General features: G+C 54.7%; 5 protein-coding genes across 5 annotated transcripts; 3 read left to right on the top strand and 2 right to left on the bottom strand.

Moving 5' to 3' along the window:
* Positions 1 to 1,336: 1,336 nt before the first annotated feature.
* On the bottom strand, positions 1,337 to 2,183 carry B0I36DRAFT_362537 (BET3 family protein; the record flags this gene model as incomplete). Its single annotated transcript, XM_046158673.1, has 4 exons — positions 1,337 to 1,648; positions 1,764 to 1,986; positions 2,075 to 2,083; positions 2,149 to 2,183. The coding sequence occupies 4 exons, from the start codon at positions 2,181 to 2,183 to the stop codon at positions 1,337 to 1,339; spliced, it is 579 nt and encodes a 192-aa protein (XP_046012395.1).
* Positions 2,184 to 2,537: 354 nt separating this feature from the next.
* On the top strand, positions 2,538 to 4,378 carry B0I36DRAFT_288312 (WD repeat-containing protein). The gene is made up of 3 exons (XM_046151646.1): positions 2,538 to 2,993; positions 3,063 to 3,818; positions 3,883 to 4,378. The coding sequence occupies exons 1-3, from the start codon at positions 2,747 to 2,749 to the stop codon at positions 3,930 to 3,932; spliced, it is 1,053 nt and encodes a 350-aa protein (XP_046012396.1). The 5' UTR covers positions 2,538 to 2,746; the 3' UTR covers positions 3,933 to 4,378.
* Positions 4,379 to 5,504: 1,126 nt separating this feature from the next.
* Positions 5,505 to 8,305, top strand: B0I36DRAFT_322304 (uncharacterized protein). Its single transcript, XM_046153833.1, has 3 exons — positions 5,505 to 6,335; positions 6,427 to 6,743; positions 6,861 to 8,305. The coding sequence occupies exons 1-3, from the start codon at positions 5,840 to 5,842 to the stop codon at positions 8,067 to 8,069; spliced, it is 2,022 nt and encodes a 673-aa protein (XP_046012397.1). The 5' UTR covers positions 5,505 to 5,839; the 3' UTR covers positions 8,070 to 8,305.
* A 352-nt stretch (positions 8,306 to 8,657) lies between these two features.
* B0I36DRAFT_362540 (dihydrodipicolinate synthetase) lies at positions 8,658 to 9,614 on the bottom strand (the record flags this gene model as incomplete). The annotated part of the gene is made up of 1 exon (XM_046158674.1): positions 8,658 to 9,614. One exon carries the CDS (start codon positions 9,612 to 9,614, stop codon positions 8,658 to 8,660), a length of 957 nt encoding a protein of 318 aa, XP_046012398.1.
* A 5,584-nt stretch (positions 9,615 to 15,198) lies between these two features.
* On the top strand, positions 15,199 to 16,789 carry B0I36DRAFT_362541 (uncharacterized protein; the record flags this gene model as incomplete). The annotated part of the gene is made up of 6 exons (XM_046158675.1): positions 15,199 to 15,420; positions 15,492 to 15,557; positions 15,618 to 15,662; positions 15,717 to 16,076; positions 16,140 to 16,215; positions 16,320 to 16,789. The coding sequence occupies 6 exons, from the start codon at positions 15,199 to 15,201 to the stop codon at positions 16,787 to 16,789; spliced, it is 1,239 nt and encodes a 412-aa protein (XP_046012399.1).
* Positions 16,790 to 17,452: the final 663 nt, after the last annotated feature.

Raw genomic sequence — 17,452 nt, forward strand, 5'->3', positions numbered from 1 at the left:
CTCGTGATTGCTAGTACATTCATTTGGCTCGTATGATAAGTGTCATTGGAAAATGTGTAAGTGGGTGCCTCCTTCTGACGAAAATTGCCGGCGATTTCTCCGGGTCTGTGTAATGTAAGGCCTGGGATACTGCCACCGTACGGAATTTTGGCGATGGCCCGATCATCCAATATCGATATACGAGTCACGACTATCTACCTAGGTACGGGTTGGGGGTTTGTCTGGTAGGCGCCTATTATATCTCTAGCAAACGGGTTGCGAGATGCAATGTACACACGAATTGTCTGGGCCTCTCTGTAGAGAACACTCGAGGCAAGAGCTGTTATGGTACTGATGCAGTAGCTCCTCATTGTTGAGGAGGGTTTCTAATTACCGAGGCTGTCGGTAATTAACTGACAAAGACCTGTACACGTACACCCTTGAGGACAAATTGGATGAGAGGAGAAAACACAGCGAGGGGGGAAAAAGAAAGAACGAAAGGAAAAGAAAGTGGGGGAAAAGAAAAAGAAAAAAAGCCAGGAAGCGATGAAGAGAAAGCAAGAAAAAAAAGAAAGAGAGTAAAAAGAAAAGAACCACAAATGCATATCGAGATTGGATTTGGAACAGCCGAAAAGAAATAGAAGACGAAATAGAGCTTCAAATTGAACCCTCAAACAATGAATGCTTAACAAGTGAGTTTTGATACTGCCCTTGATGGCGGACTCCGAATATGGACGACGCAAGATAGTAAATAGTGATGACTTGTTTCAAAGCAACGTGGGCAAGCAAGCCTGGATCTGCCTCCTACTTTCCCTTCCCAAGCTCTGCCCTCCCAGTTTTCCTTACAGAACTGCCCAGACACCCGTTGATATATTCTACCTCCAGGGAAGACCTGCTACAGGACAACACATTTTATGGCCCTTCCACCCAGTCAATTTCAGCCTAGATTGTTGCTTCAGCATCATGTCACATCTTGTGGCTCGTTGCAGCCTATGATCCACCCAGGTCGATCTTGTGGCGCTGAGATAAACCACTTTCGGATCAACTTCTTTCAAGCTAGTATAATCTCGATCATGGAGCCGCTCAGATATGGCCGAATAGGCTCAGAGTCCATGTGCTTCGCTTCTGCGCTAAGGTCGTTACTCAGCATGATATCTAGTTACGACACCTGGTACACCATACGCCTGACTGGCCCATCGACTCGGCCCGGAGAGATTTCTCCGCAATGAACTCTTGGCCATGCCGAGATCTTCTCTTGAGCGCGGCGGGCTTCTGCGCTTGCTTTATTTTCAACCACTGCACATCCTCATATTATCTCGAGGCATCCCGTAATAGTGCAAACACTCCACCGAGCCGCCTAGTCATCCTCCGGCGGCAGCTCGTCGTCGATGTATCTGATAAGCGACACCCTCATCTCGGTGGTGTCGTTGCCGCGAAGGACGTCGCTGATGAAGTGGGCCTCGACCTGCATCTGGACCATCTCGAGGGCGCCGCGGAGCACGCCGCAGAGGATGTTGGAGAACCACAGCTCGTCCTGGGCGCGCCCGTCGTCGGGCAGCTCGACAAAGTCGGCGAGCGGATTCTCCTCGAAGACGAGAGAGAACTGCTTGCTGTCGCTTGTCCAGTTGGTAATCGTCGGGGTGATGTTGAGGAATATCTTGAAGCCGATCTGCAACATTCGGACGTGAAGTTAGCATAGATCTTCCGGGATCCGTGTTGTTTCCTCGTTGGCGGGATGTGTCCCGGTCCCTTTTCCCAGCCCCCCAATGGTCCGGGCGTCATACTTTTGATATCGCGTCGGCGGTCTCGCGGAAGTTGCTGCACCGGCGCATCGAGTTCGACTTTGCCAGATAGTCCTCAATCAAGCGCAGGCCAATGTTGTAACCCATGCGATCCAGCTGCTTGTTGACCTCGATGTAGTCCCCCTCAAAGTCCTTGCACAGCTGCGCGACGATCGTGCCGTAGGTCAGGGTGACGAGCTCGGCATTGACCTTGTCGATGCGGCCTCTGGGAGGACGAAGGTCGTTGTTGTTAGGAACAAAGTCTTCTTGGCTTTCGACAGGATGCAGGGATAAGGGGTTCGACGGTGGCTTACTTCCATATCCTGTTGCGCACAACTGTCAGCGATACTGTCTCTGCAAGAGCAGAGGGACGTTGGGGCCAACTCACTCCTCGCCCACACGGGCGGCCTTGTTGGATGACATGCTCGCTCAACGAGCCTTCCTGGCGAGACTATGGGGTCATTGAGGGTTGACAGGGACCAACTGAGCCTTGCGCAAGTCAAAAGATGGCTCGTCACGGCGTGAGTTGTGGGTGGTGTCGCAAGGTGACGGCGTAAATGTGTACTGCTTGCTATTGCGGTCCGGAAGCTCAGCGGTCAGAATGGGGCTCGTTCCAGCGGGGTCGCTGCGGCGAGGCTGGCCCCTGGAGCTGTCCCTGACCGTGGGGGACTGCGCTCCCATTGGCTGGCTGTGCTCAAGGGCCTGAAGCTCGGGCAGGAAATTTGCGGCTCCTGCTTCTGACGACACGGCGCGCGAGGCTGCGCTGGACTGGAGCACCTTACGCAGCACAACGTGCATACTGTACACACACAATCCTCGAACCTCGAATCGCACGCTCTGTAGAGCCCACAACAAATCACCACTCCCGCCGGGCTTCGAGTCCAACACGTCCGAAGCAGCATCTAGAACAACTGTCTGATATGGGCGAGTAGCCGCAGCCGAAGAACACTATTGAACACAACCGAGAGCCCACGATATCGCCAGCCATGTCCGCCGAGAAGCGGCCCGCCGACGAGTATGGCCAGCTCGTCGTCAAGCGACAGAAGCCAGGCACCACGACAGCCCTTGCGCGCCGCGATGGCGGTGCTGAAGGCGCGCTCATCGCCGCGCCGCGGACGAGCAACCTCGACTCCCACCTCATGGAGCTGACTGGGCACACCGGCGAGGTCTTTGCTGCCAAGTTTGATCCTACCGGCCAGTTCATCGCGTCTGGGTCCATGGACAGAAGCATACGTGCGTATCTTGACAACCACGGGATTGTGCGAGAGCGAGTTGGCTGACGTTCTTCATCCCTCTTGACAGTATTATGGAACTCCTCCGGAGCGTGCGAAAACTACGGCCAGCTCACCGGTCACCGCGGCGCCATCCTGGACCTTCAATGGTCTCGCGACTCGGAGATTCTATACTCGGCCTCTGCCGACATGCACCTAGCAAGTTGGGATCTGCAATCCGGCACAAGGATACGACGATACGTCGGCCACGAAGAGATCATCAATGCCCTGGACACGACGAAGCGCGGCGAGGAGCTCCTCATCAGCGGCAGCGATGATGGCACAATCGGCATCTGGGATCCGCGGACGAAGAATGCGACCGACTACATCGAGACGGACTACCCGATAACGGCAGTGGCCGTGGCGGAAGCGGGCAACGAGATCTACACGGGCGGCATAGACAATGACATCAAGGTGTGGGATCTGCGCAAGAAGGCCGTCGTGTACTCCATGCTCGGCCACAACGACACAGTGACGAGCTTGCGCGTCTCGCCAGACTCGCAGTCATTGCTGTCCTACTCGCATGACTCGACGGCCAAGACATGGGACATACGGCCGTTTGCGCCAACAGAGCGACTTATCCGGACATTTGACGGCGCGCAAATGGGCATTGAGCAGAACCTGATCCGTGCCAGCTGGGACAGGAGTGGGAAGAACATCGCTGTTGGCGCTGGCGATGGGTCGGTGGTAATCTGGTCCAGCGACAATGGCAAGCTCCAGTATAAGCTTCCAGGACACAAGGGCACGGTCAACTGTGCCGAGTTCGCGCCGAACGATCAGCCAATCAGTATGTTCACCCGATTACATATACAGCTCCCTGCTTCAGACCAAGTATACTGACAAGTCTCTAGTCCTGTCTGCATCGTCGGACCGCAGGATGCTCCTCGGCGAGCTGAAGTGAGGATCGCAACATCATAGTAGACCGTGAATGAAGAGGTGTTGGAGTCTGCAGCTTTGCGGTTTTGGCCAGTCAGCGGAAGACCAGGTCCAGAACGATCGGTGGCTGCGAACAGGAACGCGCCGAGTCAAAACATAAGACTTGATCACGCAAATGTAAGCTATCATGTAAGCAATCTGCACCCGGCTTGTCGCATAATGAAGAAATTTTACGACGGCTCGAGGTTGGAGGACTTGTCGAAGGAAGACGAAAGACACCAGGATGTCAGGGACGCGATGAAGACAGAGAGGCGTCTACTTGACGTGCTCCGCGCGTGTGACAAGGGGCTTTGAGAACCCAAGGACTGCGGAACGCACCCGAGATTTACTCGTCGCGGCGCGAGATAGAAACAATCCAAGCCGATCAAAGCAAAGCCTGATAAGCCCAGAGGGACACAGGTGACTTTTGGGGGCCGAGGTCACCCAGCAGCAAGACCAGCCACAATGATCGTGTGCTATTAGCCGGCTCCCTGCATGCGATGGTGACTCACAGAGGAGCCCTCGTGCTGCGTCTCTCCACTGAGCGGATCAAGCTACAGGGCGAGAGCGCACCAGCTGCTTGGGAAACATGAAACGCCAGATGCACAACCCTGCATCCGGCAGTTGCGCTAGAGTTTGCGGGTTGCTCCCAGCCAACCATTCCCTCCACTGGGGTTGTGCCAAGCCAACCCAGGAACCACACGCCTCGACTTCGACAACACACAACCCTGCACACCAGCGGTTGATGCTGCTCTATTTCGTCCGTCGCGTGGATCATGATGGGAGGAAGAGCCTACTTTGCAGGCTTTTCTTGACTGCGGCAACCAGGACCTTGGGCAGCTTGTGCTGATTCTGGTCAAAGTCTTTGCGGCGGGAACTCAACCCCACAGCGCTAAGGCATCCCCTGCAAGCTCCCGGAACACCTGTGGTCGAATCGATGGCGGCCCATGGAGCCTGTTTCGAGGGCAGCACCTTGCAGCTTGGGACAAGACATGCATGTAAGTCCATGTTGAGGCACACTTCGCCTGTCTGGAAAGGGGTGATTCAGCCAGAGAGGCTTCTGAATATGAACCAGACTTGCTGCGTGGTCTTGATGCCCAGCACTCGTCTCTCTCCTCGTCCTTCTTTCCGTAGCCACTTTTAGTTCGCCTCGTCTGGTACGACACGTTTGATCATTTCGACTTTGTTGTTGTTGCTCAGGCTCTGGCAGCTCGGACGACCAAAGGCCTGCTTTTGTGTATTCCACCTTGTATTCTACATTTCTGGGCTCGACCCGAACCACGCACTGTTTCACGGCTCCGTGATCTGCGTGTCACCCACAACCAAACGAAAACCTCGCCACAAATCACAGCCATGGATTATATCAGGAGAAGTATATTCCGCCAGCAGGGCGATTCGCTCGGCGACGTCAACCCAGACGTGGAGTGGCAACCTCAGCAACTATACCACCAGTCTTCGTCGCAGCCCGCCATGGTGGAGAGGGACACCAGTAACTCGAACAATCGCTTCACTTTCACCCGCCGTCCGTTCTCGTCACTCTTTACCCGCAACCACAACGAAGACAACAACAACAACAACAACACAGGCGCCTCCAACAACAAGTACGCCTTGGCTTCCAACTTTGGCGAGAGCACCGAGAACCTCGCGTCGGGAGCAGCCGATGAGCTGGCCAGCCCGAGATCACGGTTCTCTCTGGGCATCCCAAGCCTTCAGCTCCCGAGAATCGGCCTGGTCGGCCACTCGCGGTTCTCAGAGCAGTCTTCCGCCCCCAGGCCGCTCTTTACCCAGAGAAATGTCGCTGCAGGCCCGAGGGCTCCATCATCAGTGTACCCTCCGACAGAGTACCCGACCGACAATCTCAACAGCGGAATCCCCCCGTTGCCCACGGAGCCCATGCCCACTTACACATACACTGGCCCTCACAGCGGGGTGACAACGACCCAGATCGAAGCCGGCGGTCACGGCCGCAGCGGGGACATTGAAGATGCACGCACGCGGCGCCACCACGACCGGCACGGCAAGACGAGGGCCACCAGGAAGCACAGCGGAAAGACCAGGAGCGGGGCAAACAACAAGCACGGCAAGAGCAAGAGGAGGCACCAGCAGTCCTCGCGGCACCACGATGTGTCCGGCTCGGCCGCGAACGGCGCTACCACTACAGAGTCGTCGCTGTCGTCGTCGACAAACTCGTCGGGAGAGTCGAACGAGAAGCGCGGCAGGGACAGAGAGCACAGGAGGCGTGCGAGGAGCCCGCCCAGGCCGTTCATGGGATGCTTCCCACCCGTGAGGTCGCGGCGGATGAGGGCCCGGATCGTGCAGTGTGTTGTTGCTGGGTTGTTCTTGGTGCTCATTGTTGGGATCTGTAAGTCTTCCTCCTGTTCGACCTTTTGTACGTGTTGCCAGCCTCTAGGAAAAACCTTTTGCAGTGCACTGCCGGTTCGTCCTGATCTTGTGGTTAGCAGCGACTAACATGATTCCAGTCGCCGGTCTCGCCCTCACGAACACCGTTGACCCGAGCCAATTGACCATCCCGATGGCTGTCATCGTGGGCATCAGCGCGCTCATCCTCATCTACCTCATTGCCCGGCTCGTCATGCTCATCAAGCACAAGCGCAACAAGGCCAAGCTCCGGGCCCAGCGACGAAACGACCTCGAGGCCCAACATCAGAAGCAGCAGCAGCAGCAGTCTGCGTACGCTCCTCACATCGCCCTCCCGAGTGACCGGGAAGTTCCTGGGCTTGACGCTGGGATCGCAAGAGTCGAGCCGCCCGCTTACGGCCACTGGAGGGAAAGTATGGTAAGCATTCCTGTACATTCGCCCGATTTCCGCCTTCAACCGACGATCTCTTGTCGTTGCTATGTCTCTTCACGCTCGAGGCCACGAACCGACACTGACCTTGCGTGCAACCTCCAGCGCGCCAGCCCCAACAGAGCATACTGGCAGCACAGCGAGCCGTCTCCCATCTCTGAGAAGAGCCAACGGTCGCCTCAGGAAGCCGACTATGCCAATCACCCGGCTGTGATCGGCAGCTCTTCTGCTCCTCCCGCCAACGCAGAGCCGGCCTCCTATCTCACCATGAGACATGACAACGAAGTCGTCTACGACAACAGCGCCGTCTCTGATCTTGGTTCTTCGGCGCTCTCCAGTTTCAGCCCCAGCCCGAGCGCTGTGTCTTCGCCCTCTGTGGTCCATGCCACGAGAGCTTTCGTGCACCAGGACGCCCTTCCAACAACAGTGCCGACGACGCCCTGGCCGCGCCCTCCGTCTTACATCTCTGACAATGGGAACACGCCAAGGGCAAGAAACAACAATCACGCCAACACCAACACCAACAACACAACAACATCACCATCCTCCTTCCTCGCACCACCAAACCCGCCTCCTACGCTAATGCAGCTGCCCTCCGACTTCTCACTGTTTGACCCCTCCGCCTCAAGGGTTCACGACCAAACTCAGCATCTTTATCACCATCAGCAGCAGCAAGAGGAAGACGACGACGACGACAACGCCCAGGACATCCTCCCGGCAACAAAGTTCCAGCCCGCATATTACATCCCGGACCCGCGCGACACGCAGGCCTACCAGGCGCGCCAGCAGCAAGACTACTCGATCGACCGCGCCGCGTCCGAGGCCGCCATGTCCCGCGCGCAATCCCCCGTGCACCAGCACCACCAGCACCAGTACCACCAGTACGGCACTGCGGCGAGCTCCGCGCTCGGCGTCGGGGCGAGGTCCGACTGTGGGACTATCGAGGTTGGTATCACGCAGAGCCAGTACTTTGGCGGTGGGGCCGGTGTAGGGTATGGCGGGCTGGGGTCTTACTGTGGGAGCAGAGTCGGCGGGGTTGACGAGCGAGACGAGATTGTGTATGACGACTTCCATCATAACCAGGGCGTCGGCGAAGAAGAGGAAGTGGCGTATCTTGATGTCGAGGTTTACTCGGACGATGAAGTCGTTCATGGTGGGAAGGAAGGGGGACTAGATGCGGAGGAAGAAGAGGAGAATTCGAAGCGGAAGAGTAGGAGTAATCGGGACCGGAGGAGGAAAGAGCGCCGGGGTCAGGGCAAGGTTGATGGGACACCGCTGATCGGACAGCTTGGAGGTGTGAATGGGTGGTCATGAACGCAATCATGACGGAAAGAACCAAATGAGCGAGGAGCATGAGTGTGTTGTTTTTTCTTTGTCGTAGGCTTGCTTTTGCCTCTGGGTCAAGGCGTTTGCGGCGTACTGGGACTTCATAATGTGTCTCCATGTTCACGATATTCACGATGATAATGACCATATTTCCACTCAGCTATATATATATATATATATACGTAACTATCCTTTCTACAGAGAAATGACGCAGTGTATGCTCTCCTGTCTGCTTTACAAGAGAACACCTGTAAACCCATGCCGCTTTGACTATGAACGCCTGCCTTGTCTTTCAGTACATCCTCGTCGAAGAGATCAAGGCTTCGTCCTTGGGCTTGAATTACCCTCGACTATTGTGCAAGAAACGATTAATACGGGCATAGATCATGCTCACTCAGTCAAAGTGATCAAAGACTTTCCGAATCATCCTCAATCTATGCCCATGAAACCAAGTTTGCTGTGCTACGCACGTCAAGGGGGTTCTATTTCTAAAGCTCTATCCTCATCGACAAAACTTGCGCTCACACTTCCCTCTAATTTCCGAGCAACGAACAGCTCACCCGAACCCCAAGCCTTTCAACTAGCCATGGGCAGGCTCTCCTCGATCTTGGCCATCTCTGCCAGACCCTTCTTGATCGCCTCCTTCTGGGCCTCCTTGGGCTCGACGTACGGCGCGCGGGGCCGGAACTTGACCTCGGCGCCCTGGATCCCCGCGTACGCTGCGCTGTGCAGCGCCGCGGCATACTTTGTGGCCGCGATGTCGCCCTTGACGACCTGCTCCGCGAGGGCGGCCTTCTGGTGCAGCGCCAGCGCCTCGGCGTGCTTGCCCTGCCGGTACAGCTGGTAGATCTGCACGAGCGCCTTGGGGAAGATGTTTGCGAAAGCGGCGATGCAGCCCGCCGAGCCCGAGGCGAGGCCGCCGATCAGGAAGTCGGACTGGCCGCCGAAGGTGGCGAAGCTGTCGGGCGAGAGGGACGAAGAGAGGCAGGTGATCTTTGCGACGGAGCCGCAGGTCAATTTCACGCCGACGATATTGGCGTGCTTCTGGGCGAGGGCGGTGATGACGCCCGCGCCGAGGTCGACGCCGTTGCACACGCCGGGGAAGTTGTACAGGACGATGGGCAGGGCCGACTTGGCCGAGACCTGGGCGAAGAAGTTGGCCACGACCTCGGGCGTGGTGGCCTTGCCAAAGTAGCCCGGCGGCAGCACGAGGACCGAGTCGGCCCCGGCCTCGGCGGCGTCGGCAATGTTCTCGAGCACCTGCTTGGTCGAGTGCTGCCCGACGCCCGCCATGATGGGGAAGTCGGGCCCCACGGCCTTGCGGGCGGTCGCGATCAGGGCCTTGCGCTCCTCGCGCGTCAGCAGGAAGGCCTCGGCGTTGGTGCCGAGGATGACGAGCCCCGCGAGGCCCGTCTTGGACAGGTAGCTGTAGTACTGCGCCTGGGCCTCGAGGTCGAGCGAGTCCGTCTCCGGGTCGAACATGGTGACGGCCGGGGCCCAGATGCCGCTGGGGGGGATGTGCTGGGGAGACATGGTGGCAATGAATATAGGGGGATGGAGTATGGAGTGACGAGAGACGAGGTGAGTATAGTCTCAAATTGCCAGACAGTAATAGTGCAGGGCGAGTCAGTTGCTGGGAGGGGCTGAGTCTAGTTACTTACGAAGTACTAGACAGACAAACACGCAAACCATCAGGTGCAAGAACGAGTTATTAATTAGGTCGTATCGTCAGATGCTCCGGTCGCGGGGCCAGTGCCGGGATATTCCCCGCCCCGCACTCGGCCCTCTCGAACTCCGCCCGGCGATATGCGGCCGGAGGGATGGGTCTTCGTATGGTAGTGCGGAATATACTGCGGGGCCTTTAAGGGAGGCGAGAGAAGTATAAACACCTGTTGATGCTTCGAGAGGGCTGCGGTAGTACCTGTCCGCACAGATCAGGCCGCGTTCTCTGGGATGAACGAAGAGTTCAATTTAGGCATCGATAGTACCGATTCCGGTGAAGACCTCTCTTGGCAGCACCGTTTGTGGACCATGTTCGCCGCTGTTCTTTCCGCAGGATATCATTTGATGCAGGCTTACATCTCCTACCCCGAATGTTGGCAGCATATAGAGCGAAAATATTCATCTGCTATAAGTGCGGATCTTGTTGCCTTCCAACTAGACTAACATTTCATGAGTCTCTCATCTACCAAATACTAGTATAACATCATAGTTTGCATCACACAAGTATATTTCTGAATAGTAGTAAAACAACCAGCAATACTACAGAAGAGAACAGAAAAAACCAGATTCTATGCTAGGGATACAGTGTCGCCAAAACTTGGGCAATCCAGTATAATCTTCCTAGCCAGTAGGAGGATTTTTGACTTGAACCTACGCCCGCTCGCTCTTTCTTATCGCTATGCATCATTGGCGTCATAGGACAGTTGTGCGTTTCGTCGAGGACAAGAGGCAACATCATAAGCAAGTCTCCTACTCTTGCATCTTTTGCCCTACTGTTGCATGGCATCCCCAAATGAAACTTTTATAGCCCGTGCTCGTACTTGCCAGGAATATGCCAGACTGGCTGCAGATACCTTGCAATGGAAGACCACGGTATCGCGGATGCTGAAACAGGGTTGGGAAGTGGCTTATACTGCCAACACACCCAGATTCGAGCAAAGGGGGGAGAGCTGAGCCAATGACTTACGACCTAGCAAGCACCTCGCCACAATGTGACGGCAAGGTTGACACTGCGCACCCAAGGGGAACCGGTGTAGGGACGCACCACCCAGCTCCAGCATCCGCTGCGCCCAGAGTGCCTTGCAGCCTGCTGCATGCTGCTTTAAAAGGTCGGGACCCGGTTCAAGCTCGTGCACATTTGGCTCTGCCTCCCCATTGCTCTTGTCGCTTCTTGAAAATGAGCAGGGGCTGCGCTCCGGTTCTTCAGCCCCGCCGACAACACATCACACGCACAACTCCAGCGAATATGTCCTGCCAAGGCGAGCAAAATCCCGACGCGAGTGAACTCTGCCGCCACTGTAAACTGCTACAGTTCGACGACAAAGCGTTTGGAGGGTGCGAGGCATATGGGGCCGCACAAGGATGCGGCTACCTGCTATTCAGCGCAGACGACACCCCCGAAGGTTCAAGACGGAGTACGAGTTCGAGGATCGTCTGCCATACCTGCCAGCTCTTGCCAAGTCAGCTGCCGGGGGCTGCCATTGCTGCGCGGGAATACGATACGCAATACTGGCTTCTAAACTGTCAGTGCCGGGCGGCTCAAAGGTCGTGTTGAGGATGGAATATGGGTGGAGAGACCCATTGTGGCGGCACGCGATTTGTCTGCAACGGGGAGACGGTTCGCTCGAGGAGGGCTTGTTTGGTGCGTATTTGCATGTGTATGTCACCGGTACGAGAGGTCATCGGCACGCCAAACCGTTTTTCATCGGTTTCGATATTGAGTCAGACTCAGGTGCGTCACAGCAGCGCAATATCCTTTCCAAAGTGGCTCCATTTGAGCTGATTCACAGGATTGTTTTGGAGCTAACTTGGATCTTAGACCCTTGCTTGAAGTGGTTACGCCTGCAGCGGTTGGCCAGTCCTGTTCCTCTTAGTCCTCGCAACATTGCCTGGATGAAGGAAACCTTGTCATCTCTGAAATCGAGAAGCTCGGCTCGCAGAGAGGCGTTCCTGCCGACTCGCCTGATAGATCTCGGATTTGCAGACCAGTACAGTCCGACGGTCCACCTCGTGCTGACAGAGTTGTTGCCACCGGAAGAGAGGACGCAAATCGAATATGCCGCGCTAAGTTACTGCTGGGGCCCGAGAGTTGCTTCGGCAACACAGTTCAAAACCACTGAGGCCACATTTTCACACCGGCTATCTGGCATCACGATCTCCGAAACCAGCCCTGTGATCCAGGACGCAATACAAGCATGCAGAGCCCTTGATATCAGGTACCTTTGGATTGATGCAGTCTGCATCATCCAAGGTGACACGCTTGATTGGCGACGAGAAGCGTCTCGCATGGACAAGGTGTTTTGGAAGGCTTCAATAACAATATGTGCGCTGGCTTCTAGTTCGTGCATGGAACGATTCCTGCTGCCGCGTGAGCCATTCATCTCCATACCATTCTCTTCTGGGGTCAACGAAGGTATTTCCGGTCCTTTGACACTTAAATTCAGCAAAATCCTGGATTCGCTACCTGACTATTCTTTGGATGATCACTTCGACTCCGTTTGGAAAACCCGCGCATGGACATTCCAGGAGCATCACCTATCAAAAGTGCTGCTACTGTTCTGTAAACGGAAAATCTACATCGTTGACGCTACAGGAACAGTACAAGAGGGCGAGAGAGCGGTGCGTGGCGAGTTTCAAAGCCCTGTCACCTCGATCTTGCAGAAATGGACTGAGAACGGGTCGGGACTGAACTCTGTATCAACTTACAACGAATGGATGGGTCTTACAAGAGACTACTCGAGACGTCAGCTCACTCACAACGAAGATCGCTTGCCCGCATTGTCGGGTCTGGCTGCATTATTCCAGAACCTTCTTGGACCAGACGATGATTACCTCGCCGGACTTTGGCGCAAAGATCTACACAGACAATTGTCATGGATTGCCGGAAACAAGCAGCCCATTGCACTGGGAGACATGCTTTCCAGGCTTTCAAGGGCTAGGCATACCGAATCATTCATTGCACCATCCTGGAGTTGGGCATGCCAAGATCAGCGCGTCCATTTTGGCTATATCCCCTTTCGGATTAATTCGATTAAGTTTTCAAGGTGTATACCAGAGTTTTCCGAAGTGATTCCACATCTGAGCCATCGCGGTGCTGATCTCCATGGTCAGCTGTCTTGCGCAGCACTCGATATCCACTCCAAGCTTCTGAGCATAACCCCCTTTGTTCTCAAGAGCAACCCATACCTGATGTTCTTCGAGCCAAATTGGCTACTTCTGGACTCAAGGGGGACCTACCTGGCCGAATGTACCTTCGATTGGGACGATCCAGAAATCGAGACGGGGAATTGGAAAGACACCGGCCATAATTTAAGCCTCTTGCTGCTTTCTAGTTGTTTCAAGTTGACCCGGGGGGGTTGGTTTAAAGTCGATGAGAGCGACGTCGAAGACACTGACGAGAGCTCCATGGATGACGAGAGCTCCATGGATGACGCGAGCTCCATCGAAGAAGTTGACGACGTCAATACTCGAGAAGACAACGATGGGCGAACGTTGGTGGAACTCAAAATGGTGTGTGGACTGATTATATGTCCTGCCACCGATACTGGAGAAGCTGTCACTGACAGCGACGGCACCCCGAATGAGTTCTTTCGTGTGGGGATCTTCTCCTCTAGGCCAATCCAGGGAACTAAGTGGAAGAACATTTTTGATGGCTGCGAATCCAAAACGATACGTCTGATATGAAGAATTCAGAAGCCAACTGACAGGTAGGCGACAGAAGAAAGCTTTAGACAAGGCGTGTGTCATCTGGATAAGATTTTGCCTTCACCGAGTACGTCTTCCTGATCCTCAAGGCATGATCAAGAGACACATTGACCATGATTCAACTTCTGCAGTGACGCCTGCTTTGGTATCTCTTGATTGGCCGATGCTTGTGTTTGTCAGCCACATGCCATACTTTTCTGCGCACTCTATAAGATAAGGTCTAAATGGTTCGCGAGGGGCTAGTTGGGCGTAGGAGGGTGATTTCTATCTTGGAGTCTTCTCGTATAGGGAGGATCCCCAGCATTCGAAGCTCCTCGAAGAGCGTACTAAACTGATGATTCACGAGCTGTTGTGTATCTCACTCCATTATGACGGCAAGGTCGGCCGCGCACTCTTGACCTGTTTGCAGCCTGCGCTGTGCACTTCATTCATGTTTGGGGCAGCGGTACGGAGAATGAACCCAGCCGGTGGCTACAGCAAGAGTTGCACCGTGACGAGGACCAGGACCTTGGGAAGGCTGACAGAACTGTGGAGAACGGGGAGGCTGAAGAGTCATCTGGGCCATTAAAAGTGACGAAGCAAAATGATATAGTCGAGTTTCGAATTCAGCGTCTAATTATCAAGACTTGAAGCCTCGTAGTGGTTCGACAATAGCTGAATGTCTATGCATGGCACGCGCCGCTTTCATGACCGGTACCCACACATGCATATGTTGAGCACCTACATCAAGGCCAGGCATTTTTGATGATAGATTAACAATGACGGAGTGACCTTCACTAGAGCTCAAATGTGAAGCGGTGGCTTACTTGCCGCCGTGCGCGTGGACGGCGGAAAGTTTCAAAGGTCGATCGGAATGATGGCTTGCCAACATGTCTGCAGGTTGAAGGATTCTTTCATGGTTCGTGTCTGCATATTCCCCTTGTCTCAGGCCGCGTGGGGCGATCCCCGGAACATCTGGCTTCCAACAGGCTCAGTTGGCCTCCCTTAATAGCGGAGGTCTTTCAGGGCCAATTGAGACAATCAATACACCAGCCCTGTGGCTTGCGGCGACATTTCAGAAACAGGTGGGCTCATTCCTTAGAAACGCATATGCTCAGCTGCCAGGCCCTAGAACTGGCCTGGATCATCAATTTCCTAGCTGACTAGAATCAAGACGGGAAGTTCCGCGTCACAACACCGGTCAATACCTCCACGTGAAAAATGCATTGATGTTCGACTGATAAGAAAATGGGAGCATGGCGACGATCGCTGCGCGTGAGCAAAATGCGTCAAACATCTGACCATCTATGCGCTCGTGTACCTGTCGCCTTCACTTTCAATTTCAAGTCTAATAGTCTTCTCCAGGGCCCAAGATGGTAGAAAAGTACACGCCATCCTGCCTGACGCGAAGCTCGTGGCGAGCTGTGAGAGATTAAACTAATACCATTCGAGATAAATCATAGCGGCCCGGCATTTAAGCAGGGCCACCAACACTGGCGCAATCCCCACACTTTATCGAATCTCTGAGGTATGCAGATGTCTCATCATATCTCCTGAGGGCAGGACAACCAAGGTCCGACTCTCCCTTAACACGGAGATCGTGTAAGTGATGCTTCCTTTAAGCCACGGAATAACCTGCGCTTTCTCGCTTGCTCCGCTTCGGCAGTTGAATATCGGATTGCCAAGCTCATCTTCCTCAGAAACCTGCAACATGTACAAATCAGCCGCCCTCGTATCCTTGTTTATCGCAAGTGCGTCGTGCCAACAGCTGTGGGTGGCCATTCGTATACAGGCCGTCGACAGCCCTTGCTTGGGCTCCTTTACGACGACGGTGACACCACCGGTTAGCTTTCTCACCGTCACCTCTACCTCCATTGAGCTTGTGACCGCGACGCGTACAGACAACACACTAGAGGTGACGACAACGACTGAGGTAACTCTCAATCTACATCATATGGGATCTCTGAAACGACACGAGTTTGACACAGACACTCACCTTCATAGACCGAAACCTTGACCGCAAGTACGATCAAGACGGAGCCGACTTTCGTCTCCGATTTCACGACCGCGGTATGAGGCATGCCAAGCAATCCATCTAATTGTCGTAAATCCTCACACAGGACTGTACAGACGCGATTGGACACTGTCACAATAACCCAAACTACGATTGAGACGGTCAGTTCATCCATTTAGCCGGAGCAGGGGCCGTCACGCTCACAAGCTATGTAGCGCACATCGACAGTCACCACCACGATCTTCACTACTGTGCGCGTAGAGCCCATAAAGAAGCGCAATGAAGACGGCGTGGGTCTTGTTGCCCAGACTACAGCTTTCCACGCGCTGGAACAGCGCCAGAACAGCGGTGACGACTCCAACATTCCTCTGTGCCCGGGTGTCCAGCCCGTCACCGTCACAGCTTTAGCGCTGAGCACTACGATCACGATCGCCACCACTATACAGCAGACAGGAACCGTCGCATTAGGGCTCACATCAGTTACTGCCACGACCGCGACGCAGCCGGAGACATACATAGTCACGAGTATCGTGATCGCTACGGAGACGACCTCCGTAATATCTACCATCAATGAGGTAGCTGGCTATCCCACAGTCTTGCAAGCGAACACGGCTGACAGTAGACATGACGAGCAATAGATGGTCACGACCACCATGCCCACCACGACTACCACTGACACGACAACGACGACATCCGTCACATCAACCACTATCAGTACGCACCCCTGTCTCTATCTATCCCGCTCTCGATTCATATCTGTTGTATACTGCCTGGCAATAATACAGCAGCGAGCCGCCGCATATTTAACAGCGCTACAGGCATTGTTCCCCCGCCATGCCGAGTCTTCGTACAGGGAGGGAGCCATGATCGCCAGTACGTCGCCATCATGGAGCATCCCGTACCGCACGCTGCGCTCGTCGAAGGGACCCCGGACGAGACCTCCATGGACCCCGCCAAAGTCGCCAGACTCATGGGAATGACCAACGAGCGGCGCTTTGGCACGGCCAGCTCGGCGCAACCCCTCGCCCTTCTCCGCTTCGGCCTCAACGAGACGGGATCTGCACGGGCCGCCACGTCTCCCTCCGACATGCAGTTTTCCGTTGGGCCTGGTGGCGTCGTGAACATTCGCCAAAATGGCGAGTCAATCGATATGATGGCCTGCCCTATCGGCGGTGGCGGCAGTCTGGCGATCAACGCACAGGAGACGACTACCGACTGCAAAGCGGTCAAACTTGTCGCCCAGAAATACCTCAATAACTTTTCTGAAATACCCTTTTATTTCCTTTGATCAACTGATTACAGTGTCAGGGCAGCGGCGTACTGCTAGGCCCTTGGAGGTCATCGGTGTTGGAATACGCAGATAGCCAGATTCTGGCTGATCAAAACTATACCATTTTAACAATTGGCAAAGTGGTTAAAGGGCTCCATTTTTGGGGGGTTGAGATTGTGCAGGACCATTTCCCGAGATCGATCATTTAGGTTACAGAGGCAAGAAATAATATAGCGAAGAGCCCGACGAAATTCGGGAGAGTAAGTGAGGAACGGGTAGGCTCTACCATGGTATATAGACCTTGCATAGCATGACGCAACGTGGCCTACCTCTAGCATACCATTCAATATACGTGAAAGGGGTGCTTAGATGATTCGATCACGGAGAAAAGGCCCATTTAACAAAGTTGCAGTGACCCGCTCCCCTCTATGCTTTGGCTTAGCAATCTCCGCCTCCCTTTGTCCTACGACCCACGCCTATTTATGTACATAATGGGCTTGAATGTGATTTACGGGCTGTTATATATCTCACACCAATTTATGACGGCAAGATTGACAGCGCGCTCTTGAAGGGGTCGGAGCCTGTGCTATGTGCTTGAGCCGGGCTATGGGCGGCAACACGGAGAATACCCTCAGCCATAAGGCTGCGGCAAGAGTTGCCCGTGACGAAGACGAGACACTT

Source organism: Microdochium trichocladiopsis (assembly GCF_020744255.1).
Source record: "Microdochium trichocladiopsis strain MPI-CAGE-CH-0230 chromosome Unknown B0I36scaffold_5, whole genome shotgun sequence".
Lineage (NCBI taxonomy): Eukaryota > Fungi > Ascomycota > Sordariomycetes > Xylariales > Microdochiaceae > Microdochium > Microdochium trichocladiopsis.